Source organism: Pteropus alecto, unplaced genomic scaffold, assembly GCF_000325575.1.
Source record: "Pteropus alecto unplaced genomic scaffold, ASM32557v1 scaffold394, whole genome shotgun sequence".
Classification (NCBI taxonomy): domain Eukaryota; kingdom Metazoa; phylum Chordata; class Mammalia; order Chiroptera; family Pteropodidae; genus Pteropus; species Pteropus alecto.
Window position 1 is genome coordinate 515241 of NW_006436007.1, and position 14328 is coordinate 529568.

The window sequence follows — 14328 nt, forward strand, 5'->3', positions numbered from 1 at the left end:
CCATCCTCCTTCTTTCCTTCCCTCCATCTCTCCCTTTCTTTCTTCCTTCCTCCACTCATAAATGCTTAGTATATGCTAGTTTTGTGTTAAGCACCAGGAATACAAAGATGACCAGATCCTCTCTCTCCTTGCAAGCAGCCTGCAGTGCAATTTGCTACAGACTTGGCCATGCTGGGGAAGGCTTCTCAGGTGACATGGACTTTGGTAAATGAAAAGGAGTTTGGGTAGAAGGCTATTCATTAGGAAGAATGATAGTGTGAAGGTAATATGTTAAGGTAGTGAGGCGGAAATTGTCATGGTGTGTTTGGATATAAAAGAGAAGTTAGCATGAACAGAATCGAGGATGTGTGCTGGAGAGAAGGGCTCAGATTTTGAAGGACTTAAATTTGAAGTAGACATGCTTAATTATTGTCTTCTAGGCAATGGGGAGCTGCTAAAGCAAGGTAGTGAAAAGATCATCCTTGTACTTTAGCAATAACCTTTTGGTGGCTGTGGAGGTCTCCAGGGTTGAGGAACTGATTCAGTCATGTTGAAACGATTGGGACTTTGCTACTCAGAGGATCCTCCATGGAGCAAGAGCATCAGCATCACCTGGGAGTGTGTTAGAAATGCAGACTCTTGGACCTCGCCCAGAGGTACCGAATCATTTCAGCAAGATTCCCAGATGATTTGTGTGCGTGGTAAATCAGAGGGTCACTGATTCAGGAGTTATGCTGATAGCTCTTATAGCAATTGTGCAGGCCCCATGGGAGGGATGTCCTGACCTTTTTTCTTCTCTTATATCACAGATTCACAGACTATCCATGATCTTTTGAACCCCATTTTCGAAAGGCTGATAGAAATTTTTTTAAAAAATGAAGTATACTTCAATAACTTGAGAAAGTCTATCCTTCTAAGCCATGGCTTTTTGAAAACGGTTTAATCACGAGCTGTTAGAGTGTGAATGGGTCCCGGGAAGTACACACAGGAGACCATGATATCTGTGCTATTTTGTTTCTTAAGCTTGGTGATGGGATGCAGGTGTTCAGATATTATTTGCCATTTTGGTAGGTTGAAATATTTTATCAATCAGATTCATAAAATCTTGATTAAAAAGTAATGTTTTGTGATCTGAAAAGGAAACCGAACAAGAACCTTCATCCACAGTGGTACCTCAAGACCCATGTCAGGAGTGGGAGTAGAATCTAAATGATGGTGATAGCATTTATGTAAATGGTAAGAGTTACCTTTGTTGAATGCTCAACAAATACTATTTTGGGGGCACTCGCTATGTGCTAGACACTGTTTTAAGTGCTTTATGTAGGACTCAGTTAATGCTCATGATCCCTTTAGGAGGTAGGACCTATTATTTATCTCTATGTCATAGAGATATTTTCATATGTAAAAAAGCTAACGTGTGAAGATATCAAACACTTAGCCCAAGGCCACAGGGATAGTTGAGGAATGAGAATTTGAACTCAGTTTGTGGAAACCTCAGGTCTAAGTTTTACAGTGGGAATATACAGCCTCATTGTATAAGTAGATGCTGATAGAAGAAAATTGAAAATGAAGGATCATAATGAAATAAATGTATTCTTTTTTCCCTGGCCAGGTCAGAGAAAAGCAAATGCAATATATTTTTGGCCTTGGAGTGACAATTCTTGTAGTATTTGTTAACTGTCCTGTGCGTATCTGAACTTGAGAAAATGCAATTTGGAGCTAGAAATGAATGATGTTGAGAAAAGTATCCCCATTTGAATCTAAAATGAGGAAAATCCACTAATTTTAAAAAACAACAATATGAGAACTCTCCTTGAAAAAACCATACCATAGAAGCCCCTCTTTTCCTGCGACTGAACTTGTGACCATCCTTCAAGACCCAGCTAGATGTCATTCTGCTGCGAATCCTCTTCCCAGTCTGCGAGATGGAGAGTCCCCTCCTTTTGCGCTCTCATCCCCCTTTACTTGCGATAATGATAATGGCCGAAACTTACTGAGCATCGCAGTGTATTAGACATGTTGTAAGCACTTCACTTATTTTATCTCCTTCTAACAGCCCTCTGGGTGGTTATCACTATCCTCATTTTACAGGGAGAGAAACGGATGTATTTTGAGATTAAGTAACTCTTCTGACATCATGCAGTTAAAAAGTGGCAGCGCCAGAATTCAGATTCCAGAAGTCTGACCTGGAGCTAGATCCTTATCATCACAGAACTACCTGCCTCCCTTGTCACACGGATGCAATTGTCCCCTCTTCTGACTCTTTCTAAATCATTCGTTTAAAGTATTGTGGGTATCCTGCCAGCTGGGTGCCGCTTCGGTGCTGGTAACACTGGCGAACAAGCAAAGGCGCTTCCAGTCTAGTAGAAGGGTGGAGGACAAGGTCTTCCAGAAAGAGAGAACGGCATCCATAAAGGCCTGGAGGGAGAGAGAGTGAATCCTTTCTAGAACTCCTGGAGGGCTGGAGTGTAGAGTTCATTAAACGGGAGGAAAGGTGAGTATTGAAGCTGGTCAGCTGAGCGGTATCCAGGCCATTAGGACTCTTCCGGGCTTGTAAAGAATTTGGGTTGCAATTTTACTGTGAGGGTAATGGGCGCCACTAGATGGTTTTAAGGAAATTGGGGAAATGTTGATTTTAAACTATGTTCATTGACATACTGACGCTTTAAATTAGTGTCAATTAGTGACTTTAAAGAAACTAATCAGCCATTGACTTCATGTTCGGAAAGTCTCATTCAAGAAGTTTTTAAAGAATAACAATGAAAGACATTGGGGAAAAAAACCAATAAAACGTAACACTTTATTATTATTTTTTATCTTAGAAGGAATTCACCAAAGGTTTCATATTATGCTATGGCATCTTTAATTATAAAAATAAGCAAATAAAATAACTTGCATCTGTCATTACCATGATATGTTTCATAACCTTTATATGCACATGGAGCTTAAAAATGTAATTTAACAATAAATAATGACATATACCAGATATGCTCACTGTTTATTCCAGTACTCAGCCAAAAACCTAAATATCATTTAAATTATAAATACATAATGCAAATATAATGGCACAAACATGTCTAAAGTGCAACCAAATCACAATAGAAGAAACATGCAAACTGGTCTAGGTCAGCCCGAATCACTCTGTGCAGGAAACAGAAGACAAAGCTTTGGAAATTTCAGAGGGAGTTGGGGGAGTGGGATGGGAAAAGAGAAGCAAAAAACTAGCAACATTGTGAGAACTGCTTCTTTCCATATGTGTAGATATATGTATTATAGATACATATATAAATATCATTGTGGGGAGAAAGGTGGGGTACCACGGTGTGAAGAGGTCACAGCAAAAAAAAAAAAAAAAAAAAAAGAGAATCTACTAGACTGAAGTAAGAGAGAAATTTTGCTAGGAATACTCATGAACGACTTGTCGCATTGGGGTCCTGGTTTTGTAGGTTTGCGAAATGGACACAACACACACACTTTAATAGCTTTTCTGGTTTGGGGAAGTCAGCCTTGCCTGGGGGCGGGGAAGGGGGGAGAGTCAACTTAGAGTATGGTCTACCTGATTTCCAAGAGGCTAAGGCAGTGTCCATATGTTTGGGGACCTGGGGATAGGACAGTTCTGAGTATAAAAATGCTCTTAACAATCTGATGTCAGCACGCTTAGAGGCTGTGTGGGGACAAAGGCAGCAATGCGTGTGCTGCTGCTGCTGCTGGGTCTGCTGCAGTCGCTCTTGGTCCTTGAGCAGCACGTTACTGGTTTTAAAGGCTTTATGGTAAAGTTGTATTGCTTTTCGTTTTTCTGGAGATGTGCCCTCCCTCCTCCCACCAGGGTCCCTATCACTCGATTTGGTCAAATCTTGAGTTTAGCCTAGTGAGAGTCAAGCACCAAGTTTCTACCTAAGCAAGTTTGGAGTGGCCCCTACAGTCCTACCCCTTCTCCCTCCTCCTCTCCTGACATTGACCTTTGGTGGGCAGTGACGCTCATAAGGGACTGCTGGGTTCAAGGACAGTGACCCTGAGAAACTACTGTTGTTCATAGATAGGTTAATCATTTGGCTTTGGTGGTCGCCATCTTGTAAACATCACGGCAGAAATGATCAAACCACCAGCTCTTTCTTTCCCTCTCTCTCTCTCTCTCTTTCTCTCTCTCTTTTTTTTTTTTTGGCCATCCTACAGAGATGGCCCAGCTGCCAGAACTACTTTGGCAGGCAGCGTGCTACAGGACAAAAATGTAAGAGGAGTCTATTAAGGCTGGACAGCCCAGGGTGATTTATACCCCCTCAGCCCCAAGTCCCCCGAACTAAAGACCCAAAGGCTGATTGACTCATTCCTGATCGATTTCATGGAAAGTCTCCCACTCCATCATCAGTTTGCAGGAGTACCAGCACCGATGAAAGGTGGTGAGTCAAAAACTGCCACTTCCCAAGGTATCGTAGGCCTTATCGCATAAGCCAAAGGGATGCTCTTTTTGTTTCCTGTCATTCCTAGTTGGATGTGACAGAGCTGTTTCAGGATAGGTTTAAGTCACGAGGAGCCTCTGGGTTGAGGTGGGCTGGGAGATTAACGTCTTACCTGGGGTCCTTCAGATACACCTGTTGGTTTTTCCTATCTCATACAGGCCATTCTTAAGTTTTGATGTTGACTAAAACTACTTCTACCCCCTTAGTTATAAAAAAGGCCACAAGGAGCATTTACGTGGATATCTAGAAGTGAGATAGTTATTCCATTCCCAGGAAAAGAAAAATAAAGCTAAGTTACAAAACTAAATCTATATGCAATAAAGTTATTATATACTGCTTTGTTTAAGCAGAGTCCTCTGGAAATTTATGTACAGTACATTAGTTTTCAGCTATTTATATTCCACAGTTAGACCTTAAGATTCTCTGGTTTTAAGACAATTGTTAAAGATACTTTTAAAGCTCTGAGCAGTTACAGTACATAAAGATGTTAGCTTTTTGTTTTTCATTAGATGCAAGAAGAGGCAGGCTCGAAGTCTGGTTGGAGGGCCAGGCTTGAGCAATTTGGTAAATGTGTCGGAAAGGAAATTAGACAGTGGAGGATCAAGACCATAAGACACTAGCTCATGAGAGATCAAGAATTCAAACATGACATTCATATTCGTCCATGGCCAGCACAGATTCATAACACGAATTCCATTTAACATCTTTATGAGCACTTAAGACATGCATTTAAATTAAGTTGCTTCTTATCAGCTAACTCTACTGGGGCAACCATTCTAAAGGGCTCCACATCTTCAAATTACAATGACTGGGGGATTCCATGAATGTTTTGTGTTTGAGAGTAGTTCTGAGGGGAGTTGGGAAAAGACGTGGTAGAGGAGAGTGATAAAGGAAGGTCCTTTCTCCTGAGGAGAGGCAGAAAGACCACACGTATTCTGTTTGTGGGAATGCTGCCATCGCGGAATGTTGGGAGATCGATTACAGAAGCCTAGTTTCATGCAATTTTCTTCGAGGGGGATAGAAAATAGGAACTACTTTAAAAAAATCAAACCAGGCACAGTACACTCAAAGTGGGTGTGTGGACACCCTTAAATGATACTAGTTTGGTGAGGCTGTGAACACCTCTCCCTGGTTATGCACTCTCTTGCGAGGTGCGTTTGCTGTGGGTGGGAGAGGCCACCTCACCTCGGAGGTTCCTGAGGAGGACTTTCAGCTTCTGTGGCTCATTGGTGCGCCTCCTGTTGAAGTCAGCTCGCGGGTGTGTTTGGGCACAGTGATCTGTCTGCAGGATGTGAAAGAGGCTGGCCATGTTGGGCCCAATTTTCTCCATCAGGCTGTCTCTGATTGTGCTGACGGTGTCTCCATCACATTCCAATAGGCTTCGGACAAGTCTGTTATAGTATCTGCGTTGGGAAAGAGAACATGGCAGTGAGAACGAGGCAAGACTGGGCTTATATCAGGGCAGCCGTGCAAACGCAAAGAGTTCTTCAGCTGCTAGTTGCTCTGGCTTCTAGCTTTTGTGCAGCATCTTCGTATTTTGAGTGCATATGCTTCCTGGATTTACCACACAATGCAAGTCGGGTCTGTCTTCACGTTTAGAGCTCAGGGGATTTACTTCGGATAGTAGGCTGACGGTGATGTGTAAAAACGTTTTAGAAATGTAGAATCATAGAGCTAGATGGGAGTGTAGAGATCATTTAGTGACTAGTTCATCATATCATTTTACGGAGAAGAAACTAAGGGGGGACAGCTGAATTCACTTGTCTAAAGTCATACAGCGGGTTAATGGTAAAAGCAGGACTCAGTCAAATACCATGAGGTGAGCCCAACACTCGACACTTATGTTAATAGTCACTGCACATAAATTTGGAGTTATGTTGATGCCTCTTTGCAATTTTCCTTTTTTTTTTGCTGGTGTATGTGTACGGGTATCTCTGCATATGAGTACACATCCTGACTAAATTTCTATTTTTAAAGGAATCTCCTGTCTTCCGTGTCAATGTATTCCAAGTGTATACTGTAGCGAGACAGCCAAATGCCAGGCAATGAGGATATTTAAATGGAAAAATAAGTGGTCTTTAACGGTTCATGCTTCAATAATTCCAGGAAGCCTTCTCTCACTGGTCTAGCTTTTGCTGGCCTCTTCCTTTTTTGGATGTTTTATAGATATTAGGTTATCGTCACACAGGTCAGCATTTGATAGTTTAGTGATGGTTTTGTTTTTCTGACTAGATTCTAAATGTATCGAAGGCAGGACTTTTGTCCTTATTTTTCGCATCTCTCATGTGCCAGTATCATAGGGCAATATTGCCCACTCGCTGTCGATTCGTTGATTTATTTTGTGGCCATTGAGGAAATGGAGCTTTAAAATATGAGTCTCTCCCATAAGTCATGATGCCCGTAAGAAAAATTATCTGTACGTCTGGTAAGTTTTATAAAAAACATTCTAGTTGGTATAAATTTCCTTCGTCTTTGGTGCAAGTCCTTTAAGCATCCCAAACACTGCAGCTAAGTGTTATGGCTCAGAAAAGATTAAACTGTCTAATATGTATAGCATAGAAATTATTTGTCCTGTTCTTTGGAAAGACAGTTAAGATATTTTCCAATTTGAGCTGGGATGCGTTTGTTCCATTTTGAGGTGGTGACAGTTATCAAAACCCATTTGCTTCTGTGTTCACTATTAAAACGCTCTCCCGATGACAGTTATCTGCAGTATTTATGTGGAAAGACCCTTTACTCAGAGGAGCCTGATGATCTCTGGGGACACAAGATCTTCCATAAAAAAAACAAAAACAAAAACACCACCTTTTTATTTTTAACTCACCTCACAGCACATGGGATCAAACATCTTTCCAGAATAACTTAACTCCTTAGAGAGGTCCTTTGAGGGATGTACGGTAAATAGGGTGGAATGTGGGTAATGAAGCAAAATGGTCATCCTTCTGTGAGTGAACAGAACGAATTGGAGGACTGAAAGGCCCTGTCTAGGTCTCGGACAGTCTTGGCTCCACCCTTCCCTCGAGGGGGGTTACATCCAGCTGTTGTTAAATTTGGGATTCTCTGGCAGAGAAATACATTTTCCAACCCTTTGGAATTATAAAGCACATGAGTCAAAGCAGATCTCACTTGGATGGGGAAGTGGGGGGGAAAAATGGTTTTGGAAAAACTGAGAATAAGCGACTTTGTACCAAGAGCTTTAGAAGTCTACCAGGCACCTCTTTACTTGTGGGTTCTGCTAGGTCATCGCCCCCTGGATCTCTGTGTCCAGTTCGCAAGGTGATTAGATCCTAGAGAATAAGGTTTCTGACCCTCGTCCCCCTGTCCCCCAGTAAGGACTCTACAACTTAGAAGTTAACACTAACACTTCTAGAAAGAACTGTTCACACCAGATAGCCTCCCAAATGGGCTGGAGAAGATCCTTAGATCAACATCGAAAGCTCTTGTCTGGGTGAAGAAGTCTAACAGCAATAAGGTAACTCAGCGTCTGTAGCTGGCCTCCTCTTTAAGGCCAGCTGTGTCCCTCTGGCACCACTTTGTCAAAAGGCCTACTCTCTTTTTCTGAGGGTTCTCGCCTTTCCTATTGCTGTCTCTGCTGGCCCAGAGAAGGTAGGATACCTGTCCTTGGTGTTTCTTGATACCCTCGCCAGCCTGACGGCTCTTGGTGACAACCCCCAAATCCAGCCTTAGCTTTTCTCATGGAGCTTTGTTAACTCGACAAGGACAGATTGAGAGAGCTCCTTGGAATAGAAAATGTTCGTGGCTCCATTAGCAGCTCCTTTAAGTGGAAAACCTGTCAGGCTGCCCTGATGTCAACAGCATTTGCTGAAGTGAGCAGTAGGTTAATCCTGTGCATATCCATTAAGGGTTGGAATATGGCATTGACATCTGGGATCGGGTGAGTTAACGAGACAGACCTTTCCTATATATTAGTCACTAAGTGAAATTATTTAAGAGATGTGTCTCCAGTAAAAGTTGACTTAGCAATTGTGACATATTTATTGAATGCCGTCTGCTACTAAATCTTGATGTTACTATAGCTATTGGTAAGATGTGCCTTCTCTTTGAGGAGAGAATGTGCACAAATCTAATTGTTGATCACCCTGAGGCATATTTATTCAATTCTGCTTGGTATTCTATTTTTGGATTATGGCTGTATCCTGCAGGTTTTACTGCCATTTTTGAAATAGCAATAAAGAGCTTGGCTCAAGGCCATGTGAGTTCTGGGCTCAACTCTGTCATTTACCAGCTGTGTGACCTTTGGCAGGTCACTCCCCTCTCAGGCCTCTGTTCTTTAATCAGTAAAATAAGGCAGTTAGTCTAGATGATTTCTATGGTCATCTCCAGTTATGACATTCTAAGTTTCTGGGGATTTGACACATACGTTCCTTCTCAGTTTAACAAAAAATGGTGCAGCTCTGCGTAAGGCCCGCCTTTTACAGGAGGAGTTGGAACTATTTGAGATTTCTTTTTTCATCTTTACGGGAGGTGGCAGGGATCTGTTGCAAAGACTTGATGGGCGAAGCATTTTGATCACCCAACCTGGAAGGACTTTTTCAAGCAGCATTCTTTTTCCCCACTTCGAAAAATTCCATCACTGACTGTTTTTTTTTTTTTTTTTCTTGGTGAAGAATAAGATCAGATATTCTCCATAGCTACTGTTTCAGCCATGCTTACCCAAATACACACATACTGCCTAGGAACGTTCTGTGTGAGGGTTTATAAATAGTCCTTTGTTTCCCTTGATCAATATTATTCTTCTGTTTCCTGTTCCCTATCCATGCCCTAGAGAGCTGGAAGCTTCGTCAGTTTTCCCACTCTGGATCGGGGTTGGTCAAATTCCTTCCCAAGCCCCACACTGTCTAGCCTGCCTGATCGATTTTGCCTGCTTCCCTCATAGTTGAAAGTGTAGTTTGCAAATTCAGCCAGGAGGACACTCCGGCTGTCCTTTTGCTTCTAAGAGCATTTCTCTCATGAAAAACTTCCCTGTTCTGGCTCCTGGTCCAGTCACAGGCTTTTGGATTCTCCCAGGCCCAAATCTCAGTCTAGATAAGTCACAGGAAGGTGGAATGAACCTGTAACTACTTCCTTTCACAATTCTGTGCCAATTGGCACAAGTTAGCGTGTATCAGTGGTGGGACAGAGGCTGGGAAAGCAGGATGTTTCAGGAGAGTGAGGAGTTTAAATAGAGCAAATTAAGCCCAGAATGGAAGCGGAAACCTCTACAGTTCTCAGCAGGAGTATCAGCCAGTCGAGGTGAAATAATTGGAGAAAGGTAAGAGTTGCGTGGAAGGTTCTTATCTTCAAGAGGTGGCAATTTTTTCCCACTTTCCTAATACCTGTGATTCCCCTAAGATGAAAGAAGGAGATAGCGGGATTCCTTGTGACCATTTTCTAAAGGTGGTGAGAAGCAGGCACCTATTGAAAGGAACGTGGCCTGATTAAAACTATTACTAGTCTCTTTTTATGTGGTTAGGCTCCCCAGTCCGAAATTTGTGTCATCCTTTTGGTAAGACCTCCCCCTTCATCAGGGAAGATGCTACCTCAGTTGAAACTGAGAGATTAGTACTGCCTCAAAACTGGTTACGTGCCAAGTGACAGGGTCCTTAAAGGTCTAAACTTACGGTAATAGCTGCCTCCCAGCTACCACGCAAACACATCCTTTGTCCCTAGCCCCTGTCAGACTAGGAATTTTTTATTTCTCTTTCTTATGGTAAGAGGGGTCTTCAGCAATTAGGTATTTCTCCCCCTATATGTAACAAGAATCTTCCTAGGAGAATCTTGAGACCAAGGTCGAAATAATGAGATAAGTAAGCCATTTGAGATGAATGCTGGATTTGATTTTCCTGTTCTGAGTAATCAGTTGGGACCCATAACAAAGTGGCTTCCAAGGACTGAACGATGTTTATAAATTGACACCAGGTTCTGAAGACAGACCTGTAGTTAAGAATGAATCAGAAATTTTACAAAGTTTTAATGTTAGGGGCCTTAACCTTTCCCTAAGGAGGAGCTATACTTGCCATCTTCCAGTTGCCTTTGTGCATATGCCTAAATCATGAGAATCCCGGGGAGGACTAGGCTGATGGCACCTTCTGAAGAAGGGCGGCAGCATCTGACTAGAAAATTAATCAGGTAAGCCTGCGTTGGCTCCCAGGTGGTCAGAGTAACATGAATAGGACCCATCCTTGTGACTATGTGCAAATTTGGCTGTAGAGTGAGAATGATAGCACTTTAGGATCGGGAGTCAAGTTTTAGTCTGCGGGGCATCTCAGTAGGCTGAATCTGACGGGCCAGCATGGCCACTGCCATACCTCCATGCCAGCCCCCTCCATATCTCTCTCAACTTCATCACAGGTGGGGAAGCCCAGGTCTTGCTGGGCACCTTTCTAGGCCATGGAATGAGGATGTCGGTCCTTTCACGTGTTAGGTGCTCACTCCTGGCTTATGAGTGAGGGGCACAGAAAGGCATGATGTTCGCGTATTACCAGCTCAGTGGCTTTGGGTCGTGTTAGAATAGTAAGATGAGAATGTGATCTGGGCAGTCAGTCACCAGAACATCATTCCAGGAAACCTGGGACTAGAGGAATGGGGTAATGTCAGCTTGAAAGGGAACATAGGAATCATCTAGTCCAGACATTTCACCTTTCACAAAGGAAATGTGAGTCCCCGTCCAGTGAGATGGCTTGCTCTGGGTAACCTAGTGAAGTATCCGATTGGGCTTGGGGCTGACTCAAAATACATGTAGATTTAAAAGACTGCATTATGACATTTGACCAGGGTTTTTATAATGGCCAATTGTACTGTGCATAGTCATTCAGCCGAATTTGATGTCTCAAAAGCTTGTTTCCATAAACTTCGCAATTCCCTTCAGGCTTAAGGCAAGAAACTGACAATGAAAATGCACATTGCTGCAGATGAAGCTTTCTATTAACTGCATGGGAAGACTTTTCCTATAACAGTGGAAAAAAAAAAAAAAAACCAGCCTGCTTAAGCTGTCACAACCAATCACAAACATATTTTTTTTTTTTCTGCAAAAGCTGGGAAGACTGCAAGCTAAAATAAGAGCATGACTGTGGCAATTTAACCTCCCTTCTGTGTCTGGCTCTGCCAGCCAACCACTCCCCCTTCCCCCCTAACTGTGAAAAAGTGGTCTCATTTTGTACCTGTTGGAGAAGTGATTGGGGAGCTGGACGACTTCAGTGATGGCTTCGGGGTTCCGCTTGGCGATGCTGCACACATTCAGCTTGCTGTAGCACTCCTCCTGCACCTCGGCAATCATCCTCTGGAAAGTGGAACACCTCCGAATGGCGAGGAAGACCTTGGCGGTGACCCCGTTGGCGATGCACTTCAAGCTCTCTTTGACAAATGCTTTTCCCTGCCAAGGAAGGGGGTAGGGAGGAAAATCTTTAGCTCGTGCTGACAAGAGAGGACAGGGCATAGAATGTGTGGAACTTACGGGGGCTCCTGGCACTGTGTCATGGCCATCTGCATATCCTTGCAATGAGAAAATTGTATGCCGTGGCCAGGATAAAAAAATGTCCCTACTCCCTGAGACTACCTTGAAAATTGAGCTCCATAGAAATGAAATGAGACAAGAGAAAAAAAAAGATGAACCATAATCAACCACCCTGCAGCTTAAAAATAGCCAGAATATGGCTTTGTATTCTTGGGATGGAGACTTTGATAACTCAAACCACAAGCTAGTAGGCTAGGTCATACAGTGAGAAGAACTTCTTTGTTTGAAGAATGTTTTTATTGTCTTTTGAAAAAGCAAAGATTATCTGCTCATCACTCTTCCTTTATAAGACAGCCTCTGTCAGCATGTTACAATTGTGCCTTAGAGTGGGCGGGGAGTGTCTTATACAGAACCTATTTCCAGGCCAAAAATGTGGGGTGTGTGTGTGTGTGTGTGTGTACACATTGGAGATGAGAATTTAGAGTGAGGAGGCTGAGGAGAGCTGGTTCCTAAGAACAATAGTCTAATGCAGTTAAAGACGAGCAGCCAGTGGGAGTGAGGGTCAAGGTCTTATTACCTGAGTGTCAAATTTAGCAGCGCTGTATAAGAAGGATTTACAGATGTCGTACATCCCATCTGTGTCACAGGTGGAGTTCTCCAGGCATGCAAAAGCCCCACAGCCAACCTGCAGAGCACTGTTGAGGCAGCGAACCACTTCGGCTGAAAAAGACAAGTCCATCCAATCCGGGTCAGACAGTGAGGGTGCTTCCAAAGGGTCAAGTTGGTGTGGTGGCAAAATTCAAGGACATGGGGTCAGGAGAACTTAACCTAGAAGTCTGTCTGAGATGGGGCCAGTAGATAGGCCCTTTCAGAGGAGGGCGAGAGTGAGAAAGTGAGGAGACAGGCAAACCCTTTTGGCTTATAAGAGCCAGAGCACATGAAGGGGAGGAAATGTGTTTTGCCTCTGAGATCCATGTTCTTGGTCTCACCGTTACCACCACACAGCTTGGGTAGCTGCAGAGTGAGGCTGGAGTGGGTGGAACGCATGGTGTTTGAAGCAGTGCTGCAGAGCCAGGGGGTATCACTCAGAGCCTGGAAGCATGGGGAGGTGAAAGCCATGGCTGGTGGTTAGGTTAAGGAGGTGGAAGGGTGAGGGAGTCCATTTGGCTCCCGAAAATGCACTCTAGGGTAATAAGGATGACATTTTAGTCTAAATGGCAGAGAAGAATTTGCCAGGAGTCCCTTCCGAGTTAGAGCTTTTAACTTACCTTCATATTGGCAGAAGGGAATCTGATCTGTTCATGTTTCACCCCAACCCCCTACCATAGGACAGTGCTTAGAGGTATGCATAATCTCTCTCATATTAAAAGCCATTAAAAAAAAAAAAAAAAAGAAACACAGGTGTGGAATAACAAGGCCAAGGCACCCCTTGTGCAAGACTGGAAGAAAAACCGCAAAGAACTTGCATGAGGCTTTCTACATTCTGGATAAGATCTCCCATAAAAGTAATTTCTCTCCTACAGAAAGGGGGGTATTCTGGCAGGCAGCTCGGCAAGAAATGATCTGAGGCCTTCATACCATAGGATTCTCCTCTGAGATCAAAAGCATGGTTCGGTTAGGCTTCCCCTCCCCCTCCCACCACCCGCAGCCTCTGGGATGTTACAAGTCATTTCCCTAATTATATATTTCCACGGGTTCAAATTATAACTTTGCTTTAAGCAGTTTTAATATGCATTAGGGTTGCTATTGTTTTAGGCAAGCTCGAATTGTGAATCACTGCATCTCTATAGCAACTAAGTACAAAAGGAAGTGAAGCAGAGCCCTTCTCTCGGCAGGGACCTGCTCTTTCGAGGGTAGCGTCGTCTGCAGCGTTTGGACACCTGCGATCCCATCTTTGCTGACAGTTGGGGGAGCCAGGACAGCAATGGAACAGGAGCAAGGTGGACGAGCAAAGTCAAAAGGCAGAGGTGTCAACGCCGGCTTTCTAAGGATTCTTTTCCTTTAGAGGCCAAGCTAACACACAATTAACTGCTCCAGGAGTTAGGGCGAGAGTGAGACCTTCCCCTTGGAGAAACAGCTGCTCTGTTTCACTAATACTCCCTTTCAAGGGGCTTTCTGGCCACGGGCTGCATGGGCGACTGAATGGAGCCGGGGAGAGAGCCGGGAGGAAGAGAAGGAGCAGTGCCGGGGGTGGAATGTGTAAGGTTTTCTTGAATCTGCCCTGGATTTTTCAGACTTGAGGGCTCTGATTCTGTAAATTGGTCTGCAGAGGGAGCTTTCAGTGTGTTCTCTGAAGGGGTGGGGAAGTCGAGTTGTAGGGTCTTAGAAGGGTAAAGGAAGAGAGAGACAGCATCAGCCAAATCATGTCTCACCTTAAGATTAGCTTCAGCTTCTGGAAAGTATAGAGAGCGCTTTGAGGCATGCCAACATTCAAGCCTC

General features: G+C 43.6%; 1 protein-coding gene across 1 annotated transcript in view; it reads right to left on the reverse strand.

The window, feature by feature from the left end:
* Window positions 1-2754: 2754 nt before the first annotated feature.
* Window positions 2755-14328, reverse strand: part of STC1 (stanniocalcin 1) — a 12286-nt gene continuing 712 nt past the window's right edge. The window contains exons 2-4 of the mRNA XM_006911760.2: window positions 12467-12609; window positions 11597-11808; window positions 2755-5839 (exon numbers count right to left, since the gene is read on the reverse strand). Of these exons, the coding sequence (XP_006911822.1) occupies window positions 5569-5839; window positions 11597-11808; window positions 12467-12609 (626 nt within the window). The 3' untranslated portion in view covers window positions 2755-5568. The remainder of the gene's footprint in view (window positions 5840-11596; window positions 11809-12466; window positions 12610-14328) is intronic.